Source organism: Chanodichthys erythropterus, chromosome 15 (genome assembly GCF_024489055.1).
Source record: "Chanodichthys erythropterus isolate Z2021 chromosome 15, ASM2448905v1, whole genome shotgun sequence".
In the NCBI taxonomy this organism is placed as follows: domain Eukaryota; kingdom Metazoa; phylum Chordata; class Actinopteri; order Cypriniformes; family Xenocyprididae; genus Chanodichthys; species Chanodichthys erythropterus.
Genome location: NC_090235.1, coordinates 18629376 through 18643011, shown reverse-complemented (window position 1 = coordinate 18643011; position 13636 = coordinate 18629376). Strand labels below are relative to the sequence as shown.

The 13636-nt window shown below is 37.7% G+C and overlaps 1 protein-coding gene across 1 annotated transcript in view; it reads right to left on the bottom strand.

Moving 5' to 3' along the window:
* Positions 1 to 13636, bottom strand: part of csmd3b (CUB and Sushi multiple domains 3b) — a 514670-nt gene that overhangs the window by 165053 nt on the left and 335981 nt on the right. The window contains exons 22-24 of the mRNA XM_067361816.1: positions 11287 to 11456; positions 9376 to 9532; positions 5091 to 5282 (exon numbers count right to left, since the gene is read on the bottom strand). Coding sequence (XP_067217917.1) covers positions 5091 to 5282; positions 9376 to 9532; positions 11287 to 11456 — 519 coding nt within the window. The remainder of the gene's footprint in view (positions 1 to 5090; positions 5283 to 9375; positions 9533 to 11286; positions 11457 to 13636) is intronic.

Sequence of the window (13636 nt, the reverse complement as noted above, 5' to 3'; positions counted from 1 at the left end):
ACACATCCTTGCTGAAAAAAAGTATTAATTTTTTCCAAAAAATAGAAAGAAAAAAATACTGACCCCAAACTTTTGAACAGTAGTGTATATTGTTACAAAAGATTTAATTTAAATAAATGCTGCTCTTTTTTTTAAAAACTTTTTATTCATCAAAGAATCCTGAAAAAAAGTATCACGTTATAAAAAAATTATTAAGCAGCACAACATTTGTAATAAATCAGCATATTAGAATGATTTCTGAAGGATCATGTGACACTAAAGACTGAAGCAATGATGCTGAAAATTCAGCTTTGCATCACAGACATAAATTATATTTTAAAATATATTACAATAGAAAACCATTATTTTATATTGTAATAATATTTTACAATATTTTTCAGTATTTTTGATCAAATAAATGCAACCTTGAGGAGTAGAAGAGACTTCATTCGAAAACATCAAAAATAGTAATTTTTCCAAACTTTTAAATGGTAGTTGGATATTTTTTAGTAGACAAATTAAACAAACTAGTGAGACAGAAAAGTGTTTTAAAGGAGTCAAAAGTGTCTCTAACTCTGTCTGTTTCAGCACTTCTCCATTCTTCCGTCTCTCCCTCGGCTCAAATTCCCTATAAGCAGCTGAGGTGATTTGTCAGCTCCAAGTCAGAGCATCAATCAAACGAACAAATGAGCCTGACGTCCATTCTGATGCATCCTGATGGCATTCAGACTCGCCACTTTAGCCCTCTGCACTTGGTTCATTATTAGTCGGCTTTCACAAGCACTTTATTAGGAAACTTTAATTGCAGGCACTCTCTTTTCCCCTCAGACCCCTTTTCCATCTTCCCCTATCCTGTCCCTCCCATTCTCCCTCTTGTAAAAAAAAACCCCACAGGGGCCGAGAGGAACAGTTTCGAGAGAGACATGCACGGTTTCTTAATGATTCCCTTTTCAGCAATTCCTGTCACTGAGCCTCATTTGCATAAACCATCTACATGACAAACAATGGACGCACAGCTCAATGAAGCCTGAATAACAGGGTTCAGATTGCGACTTGATTAATCTGAACATTAGAGTGTTTTTTAGACATCCGGAATAGAGGCGTCTTCCAAATGTATCCCTCCCCAGCCTCTCGCTAAACCAACATCCCGCCACGTTCATCGCTCATCAGGGCCGCGGCTCAGTCACGTGTCATTGGACGGTTAGGAGCGCTCAATCACTCTTGATTGGCTGCTCACATGTTGAAAACCAATGCAGGAAGATTGAGAGTTGACGTAGGCTTCTTGTTTGAGGCTAAAAATTGGTATGTCCTGTCCCAGCGCAATTATGACGCCTCACGCTAGATGCGTTTATGACTGCGCGATTCAGCCCTTTGTAGCTGATTTAGCATTGCAGTGGTGTAGCTTCCTCTGCATTCACACCGCTTGCCTGTGGACTTGAATGAAAAATATAAAAATAGTTAAATATTTTATCTCTAATAAAAAAAAGGAATGGCAAAATGGATACGCCTTCTCGCCATTTTGATATATCTTACTTTTGCTAAAGGTCACATAAAATGACCTGCACATTTCGCCTGCCAAAAGAAGTGAAATATCCTCCACATTATGAAGTATCTATTATTAATGCTGGCAGATAAGTCTGAAAAATATCAGCCTGAAACTCCAAACCTGATTAGTATTTTGCAAGTCTACTGTCGGTTCTGACAGAGAAACGACGCAAACGCGAGTTAAGACATGCTCTGTGTTTAACACAACAGGATAGTCATTGTGTTTTATCTACGTCTGCCGTGCGGAAGCAATTTGGACGAGCGCTTCGAGTCTAATCAGAGCTCATTAAGACTAAATCTAATAGTGAGCAAATCTGATCTGGGGTCAGTCGACAGAGCAATATCCAACTCATTGGAGGCTAAATCCCCATAATCACCATTCATCAGGAAAATGAAGAAAGTAATAGCAGCACACAGTCTTATCTCAACCCCTCATGTGCTTTGCCTGATGAAGAATCATCTCCATCGCTCAAGCGGGACCCCCTGCATCAGCTACAATATTAACAACCTGCAACATCAGTCACTGGCGGTGCGAGGGGCTTCCACCACTGATCATTTTGGACTATTCAGAAGGTTTAAGTTCATAATGTGGCCTTTTAATGTGAGTTTTCCTGCGTACAATATGAGCAATACTGAGAGCTACAGAAATGGAGAGGCGCTTATACTGCAGCCTTGGATAATTATGACAAACGTCTGAGAGCAAAACTGAGCTCGGTTATGATAACCACGAGGAGAGATCAGGCTGGAATGATGCATACCGACTAATAACGAAGTTTTAATGTGGTTTCCATGACAACAAAAAATCTGCATGCACTAAAAGGATGCTAAAAAGCTGAAACATACTGTAGTCTATGAATTTACCGGTCCGCATCAAGTAATATTTCTTGCATTTTTCAAATGTCAAAAGTAATCGCTATTGTAATTATACAATTTTTGTAATTGATGATTACTGATTTTTAAAAATGTCATCTTGTACATTTTAAAACATATTACTAGTAATTTTTGAATTAATAAATTATAGTTGTGCTTTTAACGTAAACCATTCATACCTTTGCACCCATTTTTCCTCCAGAAACAACCGGAAAGGAAATGTCTGCATCACCCACATGATTTCATAACATTTGCTACATTAAGATCTGGTTGTGAATGGATGGACTAATACATTGTGCTGAGTCACCGTTAATAATTATTTGTAATGATCCTTCTATGCACTTTCATTTTGCATGTACGCAACTTAGAGTGCTAAAGGCGTTATTAAATTCATAGCCACATACATGGTGGTGGTGATAGTAGGGTACATTTACATTAGACTATATTTGTACTAGAATATTCATACTGGACATTAGAATATTGTTATTAAGGATAATATGAGCTTTAATAAAAACTTTAATAAAATATATTTGAAAAGAGATTCATAGTCTGGTAACATAAATGAACAGCTCTTTCTTTTTCCTTTCTGAAATCTTTCAAATCATTACAAAAAAACATTTTTTTCCAGCTAACTTTTCTCATTGTTTAATATAATATAATATAATATAATATAATATAATATAATATAATATAATATAATATAATATAATATAATATAATATAATATAATATAATATAATATAATATAATATAATATAATATAATATAATATAATATAATATTAAAGGTATAATTTAAAAGGTATCATTATAAATGGTTGTTATGGAAAAATAAACCCAGACAGGGGGATTAAGATCAATGCAAAGAGTCGGATTAGAGGGAATAAATCAAAGGGTGGATTTAGAAAATGTGAACGTCTGAATCAAACTTGTCTGAACATAGGCACACCAGGCACTACCCAGCAAGCCACGTCCATTGTACAACATCAAATATGTATTCTGTTGTGGCTTTATCAGACTAGTGGGATGCAAATAGCAGTGCTTTTACAAAGAAATCACTTGAAATTCATTCTTTGGAATTGTAAGAAAATGTATTGTCTGTGAAAGGCTTTTTTATTATCCAAGATTCATGAAATACTGACTTTTGTATTTTCACAAATAGTCAAATCAGAGATAATTTAAAGTATGTAAGATTTTTTTAATGTTAAAAAAATCATTCTCTTAACCCAGTTTGGGTGTGGCTACTGTAGAAGATGGAGAGTTTGGGGTGTGGCTACTGTAACAGGTAGAGAGTTTGGGGTGTGGCTACTGTAGAAGATGGAGAGTTCGGGGTGTGGCTACTGTAACAGGTAGAGAGTTTGGGGTGTGGCTACTGTAACAGGTAGAGAGTTTGGGGTGTGACTACTGTAACAGGTAGAGAGTTTGGGGTGTGGCTACTGTAACAGGTAGAGTTTGGGGTGTGGCTACTGTAACAGGTAGAGTTTGGGGTGTGGCTACTGTAACAGGTAGAGAGTTTGGGGTGTGACTACTGTAACAGGTAGAGAGTTTGGGGTGTGGCTACTGTAACAGGTAGAGAGTTTGGGGTGTGGCTACTGTAACAGGTAGAGATTTTGGGGTGTGGCTACTGTAACAGGTAGAGTTTGGGGTGTGGCTACTGTAACAGGTAGAGTTTGGGGTGTGGCTACTGTAACAGGTAGAGAGTTTGGGGTGTGGCTACTGTAACAGGTAGAGAGTTTGGGGTGTGGCTACTGTAACAGGTAGAGTTTGGGGTGTGGCTACTGTAACAGGTAGAGTTTGGGGTGTGGCTACTGTAACAGGTAGAGAGTTTGGGGTGTGGCTACTGTAACAGGTAGAGAGTTTGGGGTGTGGCTACTGTAACAGGTAGAGAGTTTGGGGTGTGGCTACTGTAACAAGTTGAGAGTTTGGGGTGTGGCTACTGTAACAGGTAGAGAGTTTGGGGTGTGACTACTGTAACAGGTAGAGAGTTTGGGGTGTGGCTACTGTAACAGGTAGAGAGTTTGGGGCGTGGCTACTGTAGCAAGTTGAGAGTTTGGGGTGTGGCTACTGTAACAGGTAGAGTTTGGGGTGTGGCTACTGTAACAGGTAGAGAGTTTGGGGTGTGACTACTGTAACAGGTGGAGTCAGAGGGTGTTTAGCAGCTGTGGGACTATGACTGGCGTGTTACATGGGAAAAGATATTCAGCTTTGGGTACAGAAGAGCAAGCACAATTCACTGCATTAAGACCTTAGATTAAACATGTCATGAACACGCTAATGTGAATGAGGCATTGCGATGAAATGCATAACAATGGACGCTTGCACCCATTTGTACACACAAATGTACCAGTTTATAAAATTTACTTTGATGTGCCTCAAACAGTTGTGGCGTGTCATGTCAAAAATGTGCCGGTACATATATGTTAGATGAGTTAATTATAAGTGAGACGCTCACGTTCACTCTAGACATAGTGTAAGTCTACTCAATTGCTTACTCATGACACAAAGCAACACAACATATATATGTTTAGTTTGTATACATACCTTAGTTTTGTAAGGTTCCACTAGTGTCGCATAAACTACATACTTCACCTTTGAAGACCGTATTTGTTCTGATTATACCCATCTGTGACTTCACCCTGCTTCAAAATACACACTGTACATCCTTTCTACACAGTTTGAACTCTTGAACAGTCTTACCGATGCAGGAAGGAAGAGGATTATCCCAGGCCCGCCTCTCTCCCGTCATGCATTTGAGCACGCCGCTGCCGTGCAGAGTGTATCCGGGGTCGCACTTGTAGGTGATGGTGCTGCCAGAGAAGTGGCCCTGGTCGTTGACCTTGAAGCCAAACTGGGGCACCCCAGGGTCCTCACAGTGAGAGAGCTCAAAACCTGAAAGACATTATGACTGTTAGATGACTGATTCACTCAAGAAATATCAATATTTTCTTAAGATGAGTGCTTTTATTTTATTTGGCCATTTATTAAATATCCCTGCATAAATCTGTCATAAATGACAAAAATGGAGACACAAGTTTAGTAAGACTAGATTCAGAATATGATTGAGAACAAACCGCACTGCTTTATGAGGTCATTATAGCGAAGATTGCTGAAATTTTCCTTCGCCTGGTATTTTCATGCTGCTCTGTGGCACAGCTGTAAAAGTTTGCCATTAATGTGATCATTAACGGCAACAATTTGAAGTTAAGATCCTACTGGGCTGGTAGGCAGAGACGGTCCCTTGCTAAGCAGGCAGAACAATTAAGATTAAGTGCTTGGTTAATTTGGAGCCATAATCAGAACCAAAGCACAGACCCTCTCACTGTGCGACACATCCTGTTATTAATTGTGTAGCTATGACTCATTATCATTATACAGCCAGTACTCAGAAATAGCCGAAAACACATACATGTAGCAGCTCACTCAGTATATCAGAGAATTTTAATTAAGTACTAATTTGTCAGTTTCATTTTACACAACAATAACAATTCAATTCAATAACATTGATTAATTTCCACATTTCAGCTCCGCAATGCGAACAAATTATGATCAACCTTGCTTAGACAAAGTTTTTAAAGTGTTTCCACCAAAGACTGTAAGAGTGTTGAAAATCCTAAAATCCTCTCATCTTGGAACTCACTCCTCTCAAAAATAATAGGTCTCCTAAGAAGACCACATAGGGGACTTGTATAGCTTATCAGCGGTCCACCATTAAGCTGTAAGTTGTTAAGTACAGATAAACACAACAACTGCAACAACTTCACTAAAATCTGACACCCGGCTTTGATTGCTAGTTGATTACAGGTCGTAGTTTCACAGCACGCTTGGGTTGAGATTAGGACTCAACCAAATAAACAATGCTATTTTAATCAGCTACATTCACCAGCCTGTCCTGAACAGGTCTCTAAATTACAACATCTAGTGACTGGAGGTGGCCTGGCTTCTCTGGCTCTCTCTGACCTTTATTATACACTCAAATGGCTAATCCTTCAGGGGGAATGAAGTCGTAGACAGACAGGGATTTAGTCGATTTTAAATGAGATAGCCCACCAGCAGGTTAATACTTTACCCCCCGGTGGAACTAAAACCTTGTTGAATCCCACACTGTGAGCACAATAGCATTAAAGCGAAATTCAGACCAAGTGCCTGCACAACTCTGGCTCTGGGCCAACAAAGCCAAGGTCAGTGGAGACACAGTCATGTTTCTCCTGGTCCACTTCCTGATAATCCCTTCGAGCTGATTGTTTCAGATGTTCTCATGCTTTTGTTATGTCCTTCCTGTTTAAAACAGCTTTTCTTATCTACTGGTTGTTGAGTTGTAAGAAAGCCAAATCTTCCGGAATTCTGAGTATGAAGTGATGCAGTTTCATTTCACTAATACTTCTAGACATGTGACTAAATGCAATACAAGTATCATATGATTTCAGTCATGAAAACTCTAGGAGGGTTTGGCATGGAGGATATGACAATGTTAATGTATTTCAGGGATGTCAAACTCATTTTAGGTTGAGGGCCAGATGGGGGAAAATGTAACCATGCGGGGGCCGAATTAACTTTTTTCTTAGTGCGTTGACAATTAGCCTACGTTAATATTAACCATACAAATGACAAATGAATAAAACTAGAAAAAACACACTTTTTACATGGAAAATACTTTATTACATTTTTAAAATAATGTTTTATTTAATATTTGATGATTTTTAATGGCTGACTCCATATTTTATTTTTTACAAGCAAATTGGATGTTAGATGTTGTCATTGTTAGATGATGTCATTGTTTGCTCATTAAGAATCAGCCTGCACCATCTAGAGTTTCCTGACTGAACTATGCATTTCATGCATCTTTTCATTTGCAGAGTGAAAGTATTTTCCTTCAGTTTATGGATTATTGATAGTTATGTGCATTAAAGGCTTGTTTATGCTTCTAAATGACCAGCACCAGGAATAAGCAACACTGAGAAGTAGCAGTTTGTTGAATTTTACATTTCTAGACATTGTTGTATGTCTGTAGAATACTGAAAGAGTATAAAATGTAGTTAACAAATGTGTATGTACTTATCTAAACATTCCTAAACAAGAACAACTGATCAGCTACAGAATATATTCTTTTATTCATCATCTGTATAGTTAAAAAATATCTCTGCAAATTTTTAAACCAAACCTACACTCTTATTAGAAAAGGTTCTATATAGAAGCTTAAAGCGTTCTATCAGGCACTTCATATCTAAAGCGTTTTGGGGGTTCCCATCAGGGATAATTTTATGGATTTAGTTTAATTAGGTCCCAAGACCTGTAAGGGTGAAGGGCATATTTTTTTCTTTTTTTTGGATTATTCTTTTTTCATATTATTCTTATTCATCAAGGCTTTGTTTTTTTTTAAGGCCCTTTATATGCTCAAAAACTATTGAAAATGTGCATGTTGGTCAGAATCAACCTGGCCATTAGGGCCAGGCCAAAGCTGGTACATGGGCGTGGCATGGGGGTTTATGGCGCCCCTAGAACGGAATCTGAAATCTTGGATACATACAAGCACATATCTGTATGAAACATCGGGCCGTACAACTTCCATTTGCTCCGCCAAACAGGAATTTAGGGTTGTTTGAAAAACGCATGCTCTGGAATTTAATATACTCCTCCTATGGGATTCATCCGATCACCTCCAAACTCGGTCAGCATAAACTGTAAGCAGATTTGTGATATCTCAAATGGTTTGGCCATGGCATTAAAACAAATTTATGGCAAAAAAAAAAAAAGGAAACAGGAAGTGTGCTTCAAAATTCATCAGTATAATGTCAAAACAGATGTAAACATGTGAAAGGATTCTTGATATCTTAAATAATGTTGCCATGGCAACTCATCAAACTTAATCTGTTTAGATTAAGCATAGCATGCTTCAAATTGAATGAAACAACACACATCAGATATGTCAGCCAGTAGACATGGGCAAAGCCTTAGAAACGGGTGGGGAAGAGGGGCTCCTTTTGACAAAAGTGGGGGTTAGTTTTACCTACAGTCACCAAACTCTGTACATATGCTGTTCTCATCGAGCCGGACAACTTTCTAATTTACAGTCATTAGCTCCAACCAACAGGAAGTCCTTTTCATTCACCAGGTTGAAATGCATATTGCCCGTCGTGCACAGTCTCCTTAAAGCCACTAGGGCTTGGGCCCGTCATCGCTGCTTGCAGCTATATTTAATTTAGTTTTAATGCTTTTTTTAATTTTTATTACATTTTATGAATTATACAGTTCATAAACATACTTTATCACTAATAAAACTGAAATAACACTTAAACATGAAAGTGTTTTACAATCATTCAAGACATTTCTCCTTAAATCAAAGCATTTTGACAAAAAGGGTTCTTTAAAATTGATTCAAGAACCCTAAAGTTCTGTACTGAACCCCATTGAACCTTTTTTCCTAAGAGTGTGTCACACATATATGACAACTGCACACATACTGAAGTATTGCATCAGGCAATACACTGAACCAAATGCTTTCAAGAGAAGAAAAATGTTAAAACAAGGCCAAACATTAAAGTACTGCTCATTTCTCACAGTCCACAGAAAAACACATGAACTGCAATTAATGACAAATTCATCCATCAATGCACCATTATTAGAAATGTATGGCTTGACAGCACACAACTATGTAGAAAATATTGGGTTGGAAATATGAATACTGTTTCATGTGCTATCACAACAAAAACATAAAGTGGCTTACTAATGGCCAATGTGGCAATATGCGAGATATTTTGATAATAAAGGAGCCATCAGCTATCACTCCGCTGATCAAAATAAAGCAATAACATTCCATCTGCTGCCTTCTTCCTGTCAGTCGCCTGCAATGTGAAAGACTCTTACAAGACAGGCACTCTTTATTAAGACGGGCACTTTATTTGGTGTGAATAGCCTTTCTTTATTACTAAGGTCAAGCCCCGGTGCAGAAGTGTGTGCAGGGTATAGGGCCAGTGCAATAACTTACTGGAATAAACCAGTTTGAAGCCTTCTCCAGTGGCCTCTGCATCACTGTAGAACTCCAGCCAAAGGTGATTGGAGGTGCTGATTAGGGTCAGACCCAGCATTGATGAACCGGTGAAGGCACCCAGCATGTGAGCAGCGTTGTCTTTACCATCATAGATCTGGAGGCAGGAAGATCAAATGTAGATCACAAAGCAAGAGCAAGATCAAAAGAAAATGCTACCTGATATTTATTTTGTGGTATATATATTGCCCAACAAAATAAGAAAAATAAAAAAGGGATATTGTTTGGAAGTGAACAGCAATATCTGCAGTACCCTATTAGTTACATAGTAAAGCTACTTTGAATCAATTGGTATTGTATAGAGCGCTGTATAAATAAAGGTGACTTTAATGGCCAGTAGTAATTTCCATCTGGGAAAACTGACATCTTTACCCTTTATTCAAATATTATTAAAAAATTGTTAAAGATTTTGTAAGCATATTGTGTAGTTGTACTTGGAGTCAATTGTTTTAACTCAATGCAAGATGCCAAATTGTACAGACATTATTTTACCCATGTTATGAACACATACAAAAACAAATGAATGTATGTTTTTTTTTCCTGTGAGCTTTTTGTTTTCCCATGTATTATTTTGCATTGCCAAACAATTTTGTCAGACAAATACCTTAAAGTTTAGTCTTCTGTTCCTCCCTCATATTTACCTCATATTTAAAAATATATAACATATTTCCCTCATCTTTTGATGGTTTAATTGAATTTGTAGGGTCTTTAAAAGCAAATATCCCATCCGGACATTACTTTTGGCCACTACTGTAGGTCTCAGATAATTATATAAAAAAATAATGAATAAAAATGTAAATGATGTTCATAAATATGACCATTTAAACTGGTTGTCAAGTACAACAAAAAAACAAAAACAAAAAAACAAGAAGATTTTCAAGATAAACATAAAAGTACCCTATTTCTACTCATTAAAATGTAATGAAAGTAAATGAGGATTTTAGTTAAAAAGACCTAGTAAAAGTGGCCCATAATGACTTGTGCACAACATTTCCAGTCTTCTGAAGCCATCTTTGTGTAAGGAACAGGCTGAAATAGATTTTTTTTTTTGTCTCCACTCAAAGTCTTGACATCCAGCCAAGTTCTCATTGGGCGTTCACCGTAATTTGCTTCTTATAAAAGCGTCTGTCAAATGCATACATTTAAATGTAATATAAATGATTAGTTCAGAAATCATAATGATTCAGAGTTCAACTCATTGACTCAATGATCCAGTCGTTATGGTTAAAAGCTCACTGCAGTGGAAGATTATCAGTGATTAACAACTTAAATTTCGGTCTGTTTCACACAAAAGTATCTTATGATTTCAGAAGACTAGATATATAGCGTACCACCTATTTTAATCATGATTTAGCATCATTTTAAAAGTTTGATCAGCCCTGTCAACATTGACTTTTATTATACTGCAAAATAATGGCATAGATATTCTTCAAAGCTTTGCTTTTTGTGTTTTATACAAGAAAGTAAGTTGTGAGGGTGAGTAAATGATGACAGAATTTTTATTTATTTATTTATTTATTGCTTTTGCTAATGTCTTATTCTGACTATCAGACCAAAACTGGTGTCCTCTCCAAAAACAAAATAGTAATAATAAAGTTTATTAGCTAGGGTTAGGGTTTTAGGGACAAGTCATTTCCCAGCTAGGCATTTATGATTGCAATAAATATAATCATATTCACTGCATATGTTCTTATTATTGCATACTGTTTTATAACATAAAAAAATAAAGTATTTGCACTAAGTATAAATAGATTCTAACAACTATTTACACAAAGCACAAATAGCTGCTGCCAAAAAAAAGTTGCATGACTCTCCTGTTTTTTGCAACAGTATAACTAGGTGTTGAAATACCTTCAGAATGTCACCCTGGGCCAGATGGAAGGTTCTTGCCGAAATGTTGATTCCTTTCCCAGCCTGCACCTGTATGCTGTAAATGCACTCATGGTTGTTATCGTAGTTCATGGGGTAATTCGGTGACAGCAGAATCCCTTCATTGTTGATGACAGATGAGCCGCACTCCGCTAGAGATGGGAAATAAAACCATGGAACATTGGGGAAAAATGGAGTAACACAAGCACAAAGCTAGTAATCAAAACGTCACCTACTATTATTATATAAAGATATTCAGTTAACATTTTGCAACAAGCTTTCAAGCACACCACACGGACATATTTCTGCTGTAAAAGCTCACTGTGCATTAATACGGATCTGGCATTTTCAAAATGATTAGTCTGGACAGCACGAGTCTGCGGTGCTCGTGTGACGGCGGGTCTGGAAAGTGAAATCGACAGAGCTGAGTCGTGGCATTCGTAGCTTTAATTCAAAATCCCATGTTGTTAGGGGACATAGGATGGACTCTGAACAATAACCATCAAATGTAGATTTAATGGAACGACAGACAGTAAAAACGGGTGTATTAATATCCATCATGTATTCTGGTGTAAGAGAAAGACCAACATAAAGCAACACAGCCCGGCTGATTTATTTAACATCCCCTCGTCGTTTCCCTCCATGCCGCTCCATGTTATGACGATATTACCAGTGTCATATTTTGAATAAATCACCACTGTTACTGCCTCCATTTAGTAAATTACCTACATACACCCCCCCTCGGTGAGTCAGCCCAGGACATGATGTGAATTTACACAGGGCGAGGCTTCTTGCTTTTCCCATATGCCCTTCTTCTCACTTTCATTCAGTTCTGGGGGGGGGGGGGGGAAAGTTCGGAGAACTGTGACTGACCTAATGAGGCTGCAATCTGAATTAGCTTGGCTGTCCCAGAAGGCATATTGTGATAGAATGAGTTTTTCAGCGCTTTGTTGCCTTATACTCACATATGTTTTTGTTCATACTAAAGGTAAAATCAATTTTGAAGTGGCCGGGGAACGTGATTTGGGCTGGGAATGCGAGTGCTCCTGTCAGAAGTAATGTTTGCATACAGTAGTTTCTACTCCGAGAGATGGACTCTGGTCCTGCTTTCATCCACAAAACCTGATTTGGTCTGACAGGCCGCTGAAGCTGACCCTTGTGTTTGGAAAAATTGGGTACTTAAAATGTTACTTTCACTGAGGAAGGAAGTATGTTAAAAGAATTATGGGATTTTCTGGGAGTTTCTTTGAGACTCACGTCAGATGCCAGAGCTTATAAATTGATGTTTAATCTGACAGAGCGGGAAGTTAGAGATCGGCTTGAGGGGAGCAACATTTCAGAACTGGGAGACACTGAGAAGTTTGATACCTGTGCAGACTATAGACATTTCTAGAACTTTTTTTAGGGTCTGCGATTAACTCAGCTGTCACCATCCTTAAAAATCCTTCACGTTTGCTGAAAAGTGACAATAGTAAGCTATGTGAAGTTATTTCATCCCTTTCTCTCCTTAGCAGTTACAAAAACGTTTTAGGCTTTTAAATTAAAGGGATAGTGCAAATTTATAACGTCATTCCAAAACTGTATGATTTTTTGTTTTCTCCAGCTGTGGAACATAAAAGAAGATAGTTTTTTTTTTTGTCCTTTGTCCATACAATGGAAGTTAATGGTAACCAAAAATGGTTTGCTCTTCAAAATAACTTCTTCAATAGTTTCACAGAAGAAAGCAAGTCAGGTTTGGTCCAATTTGGTCCAGAATTTTCATTTTTTTGGGGGTGAACTATAGGGATGGGAGAAAAAAATCGATTCTCTGATGCATTGCGATTCTCTCTTCAATGATTCTGAATCTGATTCTGGATGTGCGATGGCACTGTGTGCGCTCTAGAAACAGACATATCCTGCTTGCTTCCAATCCCGCACACATCCCATAAGATGATCTTCTATACAGTTCAAAAAGGTTGAAGTGAATTACAAGAGCAATCATGGGCTTCATTGCACAGGATATGTGCTGTGAGAAACGCACTTTGCTTAATGTTAGCTTACAATGTGCAATCTCGCCCGTCTGTATTTCAGTGTTTTCCCTTAGGTTATATATTCAATCCATGAAACTCACTGACAGATGACTGCTTTCAAATACTCACATTCTGAGCATTATCTGTATAAACCTTTATAGAAAAAAGATGCATCAAGATGCATCGATAATCATTTATCATCGCATCCCTCTGAATTGTAATTGGACCGTGAGGTAATTCCCACCCCGAGTGAACTATCCCTTTAATTAAATACCATTGCTAAGGAGAGAAAGGGATGAAATAACCTCACACAGCTTACTATA